The following is a 14,811-nucleotide window of genomic DNA, read 5'->3' as shown; positions in this document are numbered from 1 at the left end:
CCCTATATGCATCCAACCCCTGCAATACCCTCTTTTGACCGGCCGCAATTCCACCCGTATCTAAATGCCTCCAGTAGAATACTGGAGGTTCTGCTGGCACTAAATTCCCCTTGGTGGAACTTCAAAGTCATCTACTAGAACTTGATGAAGGGTTGCTTCTAGAAACAAGTCGATGGCATGATGTGGCATGGAAAATGTCCGATGTTGTAATGTCATAAACTCCTCCATCCTATCTACGAGGACTGTGGCCCAATCATACACGATATCACTCATGATGTCGTTCATGAATGTAATCTGAGGCAGGGCGATATCTGAGGCCCTACTTGCTCCGGTCAACCTACTTTTAATTACATCCATAATACATCTCCAATGGCCCTTTCAAATGAAATCTCTTCGTAGTCCTCAGCTCTTGGCACCTTTCACCACAAACTCCATTTCCTCGGGTGTGAGATCGCGGCCCACTAATTTTACCCAATACTCCTTGCGTTCTTGCGGCAACTTGTGATTCTTGGTCCCCACTTAGCGACCTTCTTGGCCAGGAATGCCCAAAACCCTACTGAAATCTCGCGATTTGAAAGAGATTGTCATATGGTGCTTCTTGTACAAAAATGTACTTGTTCTGTTGTTCTTGTTGTATGTTTCTATCATAGTTCTTAGGATCGACTCAAATAGCCGAATGGAGAACACTGGAAGTTGTATTGCGCAATGTACTTGCGCACGGATCAGAATTTGCTTGATTAGGTCTATATCCGTCGTCTCTTGCCACCATCTCCGACACTCACTGCCATTCAACCCTTCAAACTGAACTATGAGATGTGATAGGTCGACCTTCACTTTCTGTTTCTTGCTACTGGAAGCTGTTGGCCCTACAACTCAGACTCCAGAAGACAACACTCACATTCTTTTCCATATTTGCCTTCAACTAATTTTTCCACTATTCTCTTTTCCCTACGAACTCCATAATAACGATCGCTTGTTTTGTCTTTTAATGTAACTACAAGAAACGGTTAGGGTTTGCTCTCTTTTGTCTTCTGTGGCACTGTTTCTCTGGCGGCAATGGTTCTCACACTAAATGCCTTTGTCTTTTACTTCTATGTGGATATTCTTTTGTTTCACGTGGACGCTATGCTTTGAGATTTGTTTCCTTTCCCACGGAACGTGGCTTCTTTCTTTTCTCTTTCAGTGGGGTCTTTCTTCTCTACTTGCCCGTGGTGCTATTTTTGGTTTTCAGCAACCCTTCTTCCCTCCCCGTGGACACTTATTCGCAGAAGCCGTTGTTCTCTCTTTTCTACGGAGGCTATTGTTTTTGGTTACTTTCTTAATTTCTCGCAACGCTCCTTTATCTTTTCCTCCACAAGGGGGCACGACACCCTCTCCGTAGACACCCCTTTCTTCTTTCCCGTGGCCCTGCTCTCCTCTATTGCAGGTGTTAGTTTTTCCTTCGTTGCAGTTGGTCTTATTCACCGCAAGGGCTCGTGACTTACCCGCTTGTCCACGGCAAGGGGCCAACGGGACACCATGTCCGCGGCCATGTGTTTGCAGTACACACATGTCTACGGCCATGTGTTCGCGGGATAGCATGTCCACAGCCATTTGTCCACAGGACCGCTGTCCACGTTTTTTTTTTTCAAAGTTTAATTTTAGCCATTAACACCCTCGACCACCCCTTCATGGTGTCCATGATAAATTTTTAACTTAGACCCATTGATGGCGTCAGGAATTTCTCACTCGTCGAGAGTCCATAGTTTTGTGGATCCATTGTTGCCGACTTCTCTCACTTTGTACGGTCCGAGCCATTTAACCTTGAATTTCCCTAGTTTTATCTCATTGCGGCCGCTACACCAAAGCACGAGTTGGCCTGGCTGAAACCTTGTTCTTTTCAAATGTTTGTCATGGCACGCCTTTTAACAGGTTTGTGCCACCTCTGTCGCCCATTGCACTATTAATCTGTGTTCATCCAATTTGTTCAATTGAGATAGGCGTTCACGTAAACTCTCCCTATCTCTGAGTCTATTGTCAATTGCAATCCGCAGACTTGAGACCATAAATTCGGTTGGTACTAAGGCTTCTTGGCCAAACATCAACTACAACAGTGTCTGTCCAATTGTGACTTTAAATGTGGTATGGTAGGCCCACAACGCCGAAGGCAACTTTTCCTCCAGTTTGCCTGTTCCACGCCACATGATTTATATATGTATGGGTTCCAGTCGTCTCCACTAAGTATGTTCTTGGGATTCTTCGCGTCACCAAGATTGGTAGCCCCTACTGGCAGCTCTTCGTCTCTTATCTCTTTTCCCTCAAAGCAATGGGCGAGACTCTCATTGATCTCCACATTTCCTTCTCTGTATTCCACGAACTGTGGTGGGAATACCTCATCATCTTCGAGTTTCTCGACACCAAGCATGTACGTATGGAAGAGTTCATAGTCTTCCATCTGCCAATGGAAAAGCCCATTCAGCGAACTGGTCTCATCTCTTGAACACTCCAATTCTAAAATGCCTTCGTCATTCGGATCCAATCTTCCCTCATTTCTCTGATGCTCTCCATCTGACTCAGACTCTAATGATGATGTCATTTCTTCACTTACCATTTGAGTTCAGAGATCAATGGCAAACTTTTGCCCTCTGCTATCCATTAACAAGATATTCTTCTTCTAGTTGTGATTTACTTTCGCGGCCATCAGCCATCCTATTCCAAGAATGGTGTCATATCCCTTTTTCTTCAAGGGAATCACTAAGAAATCTAGCACAAATGGCTACGTCCCGATGGTTACTTGTTGAACCACCAAGGTCCCTAGGGGCTTTATCCCTTGTTGGTCAACGCCAAGCAAGTTGAATGTGGGCGGCCACAAGATAAGCTTGCCCAATTTCTTCCACATCTCCTCGGGAAGAACATTCACCCCTGACCCACCATCCACAATGGTGTCTGTCAAGATAGTTCCAAGGATTCCCATCTCGACCACCACCAGATGACGATCGTTGCTTACTGTCGGCAACATGGGATCTATGGCCGATCCTCCTTGTACTGTTGGTTGTTCCTTCATCTCCAACGGGTTTGTGTGGGCATTCAATAATGTCGTCCTTAGTTGTGGTACCATTTGCAATAGGTCTTGAAATCTAACAGGCACCTCCATTTGTAGCATCTGATTGACCAAGTTGTTCTCTCCCTCCAATCGTCCAAGAACAGTATCTTTCATATCTTTCGTAGCCTTCATTGCCCTTTCTACATCTTCCCGTGCCTCCCTCAGTCTTTGCTTCTCTGTATGGGGTCAGGACAAGTGGCCTGCTTAGCCTAGTTTTAGGTGACAACAAGCACTTTCTCCTTGTCAATGTATAGGAGGTTTACTTGTTTCGGGCAGTTAGCATCTTCATGGTCCCCTAGACCACACTATTGACATAATTTTTGAGGAGTGTCATTCTTTGGACGCTCTCTGGCAAAGTGGCCCCATTGTTTACATGCCCAGCATTGGATTATGGGCCTTCCTTTAGAATTATATTGTATCCGATTCATGTTGTCATTCCCACCCCGTCCTCCTCGACAGTTGTTTCGATAGCCACGGGATGTGGCATTATTGTTACCCTAGGTCTCATTGTTAGTGCCAAAAGTGGATATTTGTTCTGGTGTGAATAGTATCTATTGGCTTCTAGTCTTCATGTTGAACGAACACTCCTTTGTAGAATGACCCAAGACCTGACAAATATCACACATTGCCTTTTAGGGCATGCTCCCTTTGAATGACCTTTCTCTTTGCACTCAGTACACCAAATTTCTCCTTCCTCCATGCAGCCAGTTCCCTTCATGAACTTGAATTCCTTCCTCATTTGCTCCAAGTCCTTTTAGAGGGCTTGTACTTTCTTACTAGGCTCCTCCTCGCTGTCTACACTGCTTCCCTCGTTAGAGGATTCATCACTCTCAGAGGAGGATACGGATTTGCTTCTCTTCTTCTTCTTTTTCTTTGTTGTTTTGCTCTCACTTTCTAGATTTAGGGCCCAGTCATAGGCATCTATGTAGGATGTGGGCGGAACTATCTTCATTTTCCTTCTCAATGCCCCACAAAGGCCTTCCACAAACCAACATTTCTTTAGTTCATCCGTGGGTTGAGTACCCATCCGGCTAAGAAGATCTTTGAGCCTTCGATTGTAGGCTCGAACAGTGTCTTTCTTCCCTTGTTTACAATTGTAGATTTCTGCCACAACCTTGTTGTCGTCCCATAGTAGTTGGAATTCTGCTTGGAATTCTTTCTTTAGATCATCCATGTAGAGATTTTTGCCTTCTCCGTGTCAGAGAACCAATCCACCGCCACTCCCCATAGGCTGGCTAGAAATTGGTTCAACCATTCATCCGCATCAGTGATTGAGTTGGTGGTCCATATCATTTCACATGTATGGCAATGCTGTACAGGGTCTTCCTTCCCATCGCCTGTGAACTTCGGGAGTTTTTTCTTTTGAGACATTGTGCTTCTTGCACTTTGATTACCACTAGATCGTGCTGCTAAACTCTTAGAAGTTGGTCCCGGCGAGTTACTCTGACCACCGTGTAGTGTCCCTCCGACACTTCCTTATGCCCCAGTGTCTTTGTTGGCCTCACCTCCTCTCCTACTTCTTCACAAGTTCCCTCTCGTAGTGGTGTACAGGATGAATGTAAAAATTGCTCCTTTGTCTCCTCAAATACTACTAATCTATGTCGTGTTTCCTCAAGCAACTCTTCGTTGCTCCGTCCCCACCATTCCGGCGAACTATGGCACCCTTCGTTGGTTCCTGTGAACCCCGCTACGACCACCACACTAGGTGATTCCTCTGGCTGCCCTCACTCCGTTCCCCAACAAGCTGTCTTATTCTCCGCCATCGTCCGGCTTCCCCACGCACGTTTGTAATTCATCAATTTCTTCTCTCAAATTCCTATTCTTATTTAAAAGATTGGACATTTGACATATAACACTATAAAACAAAACAAAACAAAACACTCTTTTATTTATTTAAGTTGTATACATCATGCATCGACTCAAGTGACAGTTACAGACTCAAGTGTTCTTGGTTCCACGGCTCAAAAGCTCATGGTTCTGTTTTGCGACGTCATGCATCTCTCTCCTCATAGAAATTCTTGAGGGTCTCCTGGCGGCATTCCTTGCATTTTACTTCCTCCCTGCATCTCTTCTGTGCCACGTAGGCTTGTGCGATCAAACGGGGGAGTTGATCTAAAAACTTGTTCATCGTTGGGCTTGCATGCATAGCATCCCACACATTGTCTAGCATAACCCCATTCTCCGCAGCTTCTCTCCGTACAAACGTTTCAAGGCCTATGCATACAGAATGTGAAAGTTTTGCGCTGCCTTGTGCTCTCCATCAAAAATTTATGTTTCGCCGTCCTCATTCATCTTCCAGTTGTCTTGTACTATTCTTTCCATTTATGTTCGTCCTTCCATACTACTCCGAATTCGAACTGGCAATGACGCCAAATGTTCAGCCCGTAGGTGAATAGGAAAGAAACATATAATCAATGCAAAATAATATTCATTTACCAAATGCTTTCCGTACACAACAACGATATTTCATACAATGATAATGATGCCAAAATACATAAGTGTTCACGACATTTATAATGTCTGATACGGTGCCAATGAAACAACACAACCATGTCCGCACCGGTAACTGTCTAACTACCCATTTTGCCGGACAACAATGTCCAAGTCAAAATCAGGTTTAGAAAGAGCCTTTGCATGCCACATTTTTCATTGAAAGAACAAAAGCAGGGTCTCTAGACTCAAACTCATGTCTTATATATGCAATATAGATGCAAGTAAATCACTTGAAAACCAAAGTTGGATTTTCTACAGGAGATCACATAGTTAACATGTGTAATGAAAACACATGTAAGTCAAAGTTGGGTTTAGGAAAGCCCATTGCATATGATGTTTTGCATTGCATTTGACCAAAATTTCATTCCTTTGGAAAATTGGGGTTAGAGGAAGTGATTTAATGTTTTAAATATGCAATGCATTTAGATGCCCAAGCAAAAAGCAGACTTAGAAAGGGTCATTGCATGTTTTCATGACTTGCATTTAGATGCAAATGAAATCCTTTGGCAAATCGGCCATTACATGTGATGCATTTACATGTAAAGAGGAAAGTCGAGGTCAGGGGATACATTTACATGTTTTAAAATGCAAGTGAAACCACCTAGCAAGTTGTATTGTTGAGAAACTAGTGGTTTGCAAGCCAAAAACCTGGTTTGGAGGAGCAATTACATGTATTTCAAACAAAAATAACATGTGATGGACTTGCATCACTTAAGTTTTCTATTTAGCACGTCTTTTTAATTTTCTTAAGAAAATCTCATTTAAAGGGTCAAATACACATTTACACTATATATTTTACATATTATGTGTAAATATGTTCAAAAAGTGATATTTCACTTAAATGTTCTAAATTAAAACATTAAAGTAAATCTCAACATCAAATTAGAATATAAAGTGATAAAGTCACTTAAGTGTTATATTAAAAAGCAACTCAACATCAAATTATAACATAAAGTGCACTATAATAACTTTAATCACTTAAGTGATAAAGTAACTTTAAAACATAACATAAAGTCATTTTAAGTTATATTTTTCAAAAAGCACAACTTAACATTAGTAAATAAGGCCAATATTTTAAATATGCAATTGAACTTGATAAACCCACTTTTAGGGCACCTAATCTTTGATATCTTTTGACTAACAACTCTGTTTAAGCCCCAAGATATCTCGAATCGAAGGTATGATCGAAAGGAAGAGATTGAAGGAAACAAGAAGACTAAAACAATCTAAACAACACTTAAAAACACAAAAAAGGACTTTGAAGGTCTTAAAAATCAAGTAAAGGTTCACAAACAAGAAAAACAAAAAGGACTCGATGAAAAGCTTCAGTAAAAAGAATCAATATATGGATAGGGAATGATTGATTGATCAATCTTTGCCAATCAAATAGTAAGTTACCTTAGAGAAATATGAAAATTGGAAAAGTTTTGTTGTGTTGCCTCCCTTTTGTGATGACAAAATGAACAAGCAACGACATGCTAGAAGCGAACACATTTGCATACAAGAATGACTCTCTCTATATACCTAAAGGAAGAAAGAAGGGAAACACAACGTGCAAAGACCGACTCTTACCATTTTTGTCTTCATTTATTGTGCTTGCACAAATGACAGTAGATGGAGACAAAGAAACAAGATTGGAGAAAACAGTTAAGACAATTATCTAGTGCTTCTTCTTCCACTAACAAAGTCGTCACTATACCGTCATCAGGTGTAAGAATTGCAAAAAAAATGGACAGCGGAAGGAGTAAAGGAAAGAAGGTTAAAATTAGACAAAAGATGCAAGCTCAAACAATGAAGAAAGATATCAACGTGGATACCATCACAGTTGAAGGGCTGAATAGAGTAGAATGCATGAAATGTTGGACAGAGACACCCCACAACGACCCCATTAAGGAGAACCTGAGGTGCATGCAAGTTTGTTGGGCCTATCAAATGCCCATCTTTTGCATACAAGACTTTGGGGGGGGGGGGGGGGGTTCTGTGTGCTATGATTAGTGCCTATGGCAAGTTTTGGCGGTAGTTGATGTTTGTTTATCAACATCATGAGATTACTATATCATTTGGGGTAGGAGAATTCACTGAAGTATTTGGTATTCTGCGAAAGCAAGGGAAAAGATTAATAGGGCACAGAAGATAGAACCGGATATGCGAGACACACTTCTCTAGTTGATGTGTTGAGACGACCTCACATCCGCAAAGCGAGAAAGATTGGTTCATGAAAGGGGAGGGGTGTGAAGATGTCATACCTCCAAAAAGGTGAGTGGTGATGCCTTCTTGATGTTTGGAAGAGTCACCTAATAAGGGCAAGCCACACTTCCAATATTGTTACTGCTTAGATTGCCCTAATGAATGGACTTCAAAATAGCACAGTATATGACTGGGCAACTACTTTGGCTTATAGGATGGAGGAGTTCATGACACTTCAGCACAGAACATTTTGCATTCCTCGTCGTGCCATCAAGTTGTTTGCAGAGGTTGTGCACACGCAGGTGTCACCTCATTTTTAGAGCCTAGTACCACATGGGCAAGTGCATCCCAACCAGCCACCTATCTTCTATTGGTTGCATTTAGATATGATAGGTCCTCAATGGGAAGTTCAATCAGCTAAGAAGCGGAAGAAGGTGATAGTATTCAAAAATGAGGATGAGACAGAGGGTGAAGAGGGGACGATAGAATTCAGGAGTCAAAGGACAGATCGCAAGCCCTAGAGGGCAGGGGAGAGAAACACTTAATGGCGGATGTTGCTAACCAGATAGAGGTTGCTGTGGAAACTTGCACGACAAGTACCACCACACCAAATGACTTTGTGCCGCCCTTCTTGCCAGTTCGAGGTCCAACCAAACTTGACAGGGATACCAAGATTTGGAGAGACGAGGGAGCCTACTGTCCCATCAGTGCGACTCGTTCTAGTGATGGAGTCCAACCAGATAGAGGGGATAGTAACACGAATAACCCTTGGTAGGGAGAGCAGTACAACTAGGGTAGACAAGACTAGACAACCTAGTGTGGAAGAGTCTATGGGAGACAGTGTAGTAGAGATGATAGCTAGTGTGTGCACCATGTCAAAGACTACAATGGATATTTGGCTTAACCAATTTCAGCTCGCGCAACTTGTCCTAGTGACACCTATAGCTTTTTCACCACAGAGGCAATGCTGCCAATTGAGGCCATCATAGATTCAGTGGCTGAGCATACATCAAAGGGGGAGATAGTGCCACAGTTGATGCCACAGGCGCCTTAGGAGGACATCATCATGGTTGGATAGGTGGAGACACACAAGGGCAGAGAGCAGCCATCCCTAGAGCCACCTTTGTAGCAGCTAGCAAGGCCTCAAGAGGAGGCGATGCATAGAAAGACTCTTGATTCAGAGTTGGAGGAGTACTTGGTCGATGCAATTGCTAACGCCCGACGAGTAGCAGCATCGATACAATCTTGTGCTTGTGAGGGAGTGGATGAGCAGATCAAGCAGTTCTTGCCTTTTGTCATTAGTGGGCGTGCTACAGAGTTTGCTCTATGTTTTCGAGCTAGGGATGGCCTATCACCCAAACACTCCAGATGTTTGATGACTAGAGCCTCCTTAATAGACCATAGGATCGCCCCACTCAGGCTATGCTAGGGCGGATTGAGTGAATCTTCAAAGATGGATATTATGAGACCTGGAGGACTCAGTATTTGGCAAACGAGATTGAGGCTTAGAGGTTGGCAATGATTGAGGCAAAAGAGTGGATGGCTACTCAACTCGAGGAGATAGAAGGGAGACTGGCACAGGAGGAGGGTGAGTTATCCCATCACCACAATAAGTTGACCAAGTTAGAGGCCCAATTAGCCCAAGAGAGGAGTGCGATGACACCGACTATGGTTCTATTGGAAGAGGAACAGTTGCAGCAAGGCATGATGGAGACTTGCTTGGTGAATACTACGAAATTAATAGAAAAGAAGGATAAGAAGATCTTCAAGACCACTATGATGGTGAAGTCAGCCTGCAAGCGCTCGATGATGGCAGAGAGCAACCTAAAGTTTTAGACAGAGCAAGTGTATTGGTTGAGGGTGTAGTTGCCAAATTCTCTCTCTTTAGGGATGCTTCCTCTACCCACTCCTCCTTCATGATTTGTCATTATATTTGGTTATCTCGTTTTTGTTGTGTCGTCGAGAGAACTTTTTTTCTTGTTTTTCGTTTTTTTTTTTGGGGGAGGGGGGTGATGTTGTTAGAAATAGTTACATTGTCTCGTGAACATGTTATTAGATTGTTGACTATGTCATTGGTCTCAGTCATTAGTCTGGTCGAGGGGTGGCTAGTTATCGTCACGACGGTTCACTTTGCAACCCCTCAAAGCTATATGTACACCGTCAAAGAAAATGTATGGCGTCATTGGTAAACAACCTCCATGGATGTTGTAGCTTTATAACATGTCATACTAAAAAAACATTATCTCGTAGAAGAAATTAGAATCATATAGTGGAACCAAACCTGTAATTCGATGATGTTTATCTTGTGTTCCATGATTTAGGTGTAATATTGGAGTCAAAAAGTTCCAAATACATGTTAGTTGTTTAATTTCCTAGTTATTTCCAGTTTTAGCTTTTACACAATTAACTTTTTTTATAAACAAACTTATATAAGTTTCACTAACTCAATTTCAAAAAATTTTGTTTACTTCTTTGATAAAATTATTAATTCAGTCGTTTTAGAATTCAAAAAGATCAAGACCTCACAAATCTCACTTGGTAATTCAAATAAATAATGTAAGAAGAAATTTAACATAGATAAATTTCTTTTCAAAGAGAACTTGTAGTTGCTTTAATGGCTATGTTCCATTGGGACACAACCCTTGGGCTTTTTAACCCAATACCGTCCCCAATATGATACAAGGACGTGAGGATGTCATTTTCCAGTACCCCTTCTGATATGCTTTTCTGCAAAATTCGGAAATGGTCCTTGAAACGGCTCTGAAAGTGGTTGGGTATGTAAACGATAACTAGAAGTTCCCTACTCATTCCGAGGACTTTTGGCCATCCCCTATGGCCCATGCCATATTTGGATGGCCGGTGTCAAACAATAACACATTTTTTAATTTGAAAAAAAGGCTAGCTGGCCCACAAAGACACCCAAATCACATTTGACAATACCAAAAAATAATCTAAGAATAAAACAACCAAAAAGAAGAAAAAGAAATTAATTTTCACAGTCACAAAGTAGAAGAGCAGCAAGAGAAGGAGCTGCTGTTCATGGGGTGAACTCAGTTGAAAGAGGAGATCAGGGCATCAAATCTACTTGATTTAAACTCTTATACCTACAATCTGCTAATTATGGATGGCTATATATTATTACAGACTTCTATATATACTGTATAGTAGATTAGCTATAATATTTATATTTTAATATTTTGTGTCATTTCATAGTTGAAATTTGGAACCTTTTGGCATTTTTTCTATATGTATGTCATGTATTGACAATGAAAGCATTTGAGTTTTGTTAATTTTGCTTATCAATTCACCTGTCAAATCTAAATTCAAGTCTAATGCTATGTATTGAGATTCTAAATGTCTATGATGAATTCTTTAACATTGTAATGATATCGTATTTGAAATTTCTCTCTATATAAAGAAAATTCCCTTGTTTTTTTTTTAAGCTATCCCCTAAAAATTGACCCCAAACCATACCCCTAGTCGAAATACATCCCCATCCCTGATACTCCATGATACACAGTTTAATGGCTAAGGTATCACTAGATGTTTCATCCACAGGCATGCTTATGGTAAATCATAGGGTCTCTAAATGGAAATCTGTGATCAAATAACCACAAGACATATTATATGTGCAAATATGAAAATGTTGAATAACACATTGAATTCTGTTGTAGCGTATCCAGATGTTTAATTTAGTTAGCTCAACATCTAGTTATTGGTATCACATACCCATATGTTAATGAAATTTAACATACCCAGATTTTTATGAATATATACCAACGCAACCAAAATCTGGGTGTGGTGTAATCGGATTCGGGTGATGCATCTCACGTCCTAAGTGTGACAAACTTACATCAGACGAAAACATTTTCAATCGGCTAAACTACCAAGTCCAAGTTTACATGCTGATTACCACAATAGCCAAGACAGATAAGTCCGGGTGAATTTACGAAAGAACTGCATCTACGCCAAAGGAAACCCCAAAGAGAATTAACAAATTGAACAAAAAAATTGAAATTCCAAACCACAAAGGAACAAATGGCATGGATTGATAGCTCAATACGCACTTGAAAATCGAAAAAAAAAAACATAATAATTAAAGATCCCGAACTTTATCTGTAGATTGAAATAAATTAAAGCCCTAACCTGATAAGGCCTGCAACTCGGCATCTGAGTCGCAGAATGGTTTGAAATACCAGTTGATTATGTGATTGGTGGCAGTGGCGACTAGAGCTGCAACTGCCAAGACGCCTACAAGCTGGACGAACTGTTCCTTTGACGGCAATTCCATCGAAGAAGGAGAGGTTTGCTTTCGCCTCTGCTTCTCATTATCGTTAGCAGGGGAATTCGATGCATCTTTTGTACGCTTGGACTTGGTTTGAGAGTGAGAGTAGGGGCTGAACGACGTGGGAAGAGGAGTCGCTGGAAAAGAAGCCATTCACGTACGAGTTCTCAGTTTCAACGATACCTACACCCACAGCCGAATACCGAAATGTCTCTCAGAATGAAAAGAATTTCAGATTTCCCTCCGCCACACTCTTGCGGCGGCAATTTGATTCATAAATTGTTTGGTTTTATTAGCGGGTTTCTATGTTTGGGAGGTTAATGAATGGATGAACGATTTTAATGATTCTTTTCCACATCCAAATCCAACCTATGAATCTTAACAATTACATTCTGTTTGTTTGCTGGAATTAATCGCTAGAATTAACCTGGAATAGGGAAATGGGAATAGGAAAATTGGAATAAATCTATTCCAATTTTGGTCCAATGCAAGAATAAATCTAATTCTAAAAAATACTTGAAATTCGATTTATTCTCATTTTGGGCCAAAATTGGAATAGATTTATTCCAATTTTCCTATTCTCGTTTCCCTATTCCAGGTTAATTCTAGCAAACAAACGGGCCCTTAGACTATAAGAAAAGGATTTTGGGAGGTTGGAGCTCACTTTAGATCAGTTGGGCTCGTAGATTTGAGCAGAATTTAGAATTTTCAAAAATTTCTAAATCACTATTTGGGTCTGTAAAATAGGAATTGGAATTAGGGAAAATGTACATTTGCTATCCCTATTTGACCTCCAAAACAAAGATTCTATCTCTCATCAAAATACTTGTTATTTAGAATCTACATTTTAAATCCTAATTTTTGAAAATGAGGATTCCAAATAAAGTGAAATTCAATTGGGTTTTACATTCATATGATTAATTTATACGAACCACCATGAATAGGTCCAAGTCCATAAACAGGGCCCGCTAGTTTTATCAATAATCGTTAGCAACCTAATGCAATGGGTTATCATCTCCTAGAGATGGTATTCATCACTTCTTATTCACAAGAAATGCATGCCCTATCAAAAATAGTTTACATTTGTGATCTCCAAAATCAATGGATGAACATCAAACTTTTATCTTGGCATGCCCTCGAAAAGAATCGTAACATTTCTCAGATTGCATGAGCTATTGCATGTGCTCCAACTGCTTCGTATATTAGTAGTTCTAGTCAACAAATTCATATGGGTTTTGTCAAACATTATTTAAATGGCAAGATTTTGTGATAGTGTCACAAGCATGCGAGGTATTGGCGAAGGAGAAATGCTAGAGATGGTATTCATCGCTTCTTATTTGCAAGAAATGCATGTCCTATCAAAAATACTTTACATTTGTGATCTCCAAAATCAATGGATGACATCAAACTTTTATCTTGGCATGCCCTTGAAACGAATTGTAACATTTCTCAGATTGCATGAGCTATTGCATGTGCTCCAACTACTTCATATATTAGTAGTTCTAGTCAACAAATTCATATGGGTTTTGTCAAACATTATGTAAATGGCAAGATTTTGTGATAGTGTCACAAGCATGTGAGGTATTGGTGAAGGAGAAATCAATGTGCAATATGGAGGTACTATTAAAAGTCATTTGCTCTAATTGTTGAGTGGTTGTGCTTGCAAGGGGAAGAGCCTTTGGATATGTGGAAAGCCAATGAGAGCGCTATTAACAAGGTAGAACTTCTCCTAGAGGAAAGTTGTAGTCGAAGTAGCATTACTGGAACAGGAGCACCTAAAGTACAAGAATATGAGAAGGTTAAGATTCCTTATATGAAATATTTAAATCTAATTGAGTCATTTATGTTGTATTTGGGTCAAGATGTAAAGGTTATGAAGCCATTTTGTCATAAATTGTAAATGTTGTCAATTTGCCCTACTTGTCCTAGTAAGGTCATGAATTGGTCAAGAGGTCAAAATTTGTTCGTAAACCCAAGGAAGGGAAAAATTATGGTAAATGGTGATTAATATTCTATTATGACATGTTTATAAGGATGGAACAAAGTGGTGAGGTCAAATTTTTTAAAATGTAAAAGTTGCTTAAAATGTTGCGACTTTAAAACTTTGCAAAAAGTGCAAAAAAGGGTTAAAGAATGTAACAAGTTGGTTCAAAAGTTGGTTGAGAAGTTCTCAACTATTAAAAATCCTATAAAAGCATTGTAATGGTCATTCCAAATCAATTAATGAGAATAAGAAGAAGAAAGAATCATTTTGGAGAATTTTGGTGTTCTCAACTATTGCTATTTTGGTTGGTTTTTTTTTTTGGATTTATGTTAGTTTTAGGCTTTGTACGGTCATGTATGACCTGAAAACTTTGTGTAATTTATATATTTTGATAGTGTTGTGAATTAGATCTCTTCTCTCTTTGGTTTGGAGTAATTGCATTTAGTTTTGAGGAAGTTATGATGATTTTCATGAAAGTTGTTGTTTTCACATTTGAGAACTCTTGCAAACAGTCATGTTGTAGCATTTGGTATGGACACATATGGATAGTTCAAGAAGTCTAAATGTATTAGTTGGAAAGATATGTGAATTACCTTCCACTTTCCTTTTGTTGGAGACATTTTTTGTGTAGAATTGTAAAAGTTATGAAGATTTGAGTGAAAACTAGTTTTTAAATGCCTTCAATGGTGCTTCAGGCAAATATTTGTGATTATATAATGATTTATGTATTGCAAAAATTAATGGCTTATAGATTTGGAAACTAGACTCACAAGTGGATAA

At 40.0% G+C, this 14,811-nt stretch overlaps 1 protein-coding gene across 10 annotated transcripts in view; it reads right to left on the bottom strand.

Annotated features, from left to right (window-relative positions):
• The window catches only part of LOC149537889 (Man1-Src1p-carboxy-terminal domain protein), an 83,002-nt gene extending 70,691 nt beyond the window's left edge, over positions 1–12,311 (bottom strand). For all 10 annotated transcript variants that reach the window (XM_089799294.1, XM_089799300.1, XM_089799299.1 and 7 more), the window contains exon 1: positions 11,909–12,311. In XM_089799294.1, coding sequence (XP_089655420.1) covers positions 11,909–12,200 — 292 coding nt within the window. In that variant the 5' untranslated portion in view covers positions 12,201–12,311. The remainder of the gene's footprint in view (positions 1–11,908) is intronic.
• Between the last annotated feature and the right edge of the window lie 2,500 nt (positions 12,312–14,811).

Source organism: Cupressus sempervirens, chromosome 9, assembly GCF_028749045.1.
Source record: "Cupressus sempervirens isolate cs-2001-9-10 chromosome 9, ASM2874904v1, whole genome shotgun sequence".
Classification (NCBI taxonomy): Eukaryota; Viridiplantae; Streptophyta; class Pinopsida; order Cupressales; family Cupressaceae; genus Cupressus; species Cupressus sempervirens.
The sequence above is the reverse complement of the archived record's forward strand: the minus strand, read 5'-3'. Positions and strand labels throughout refer to the sequence as shown.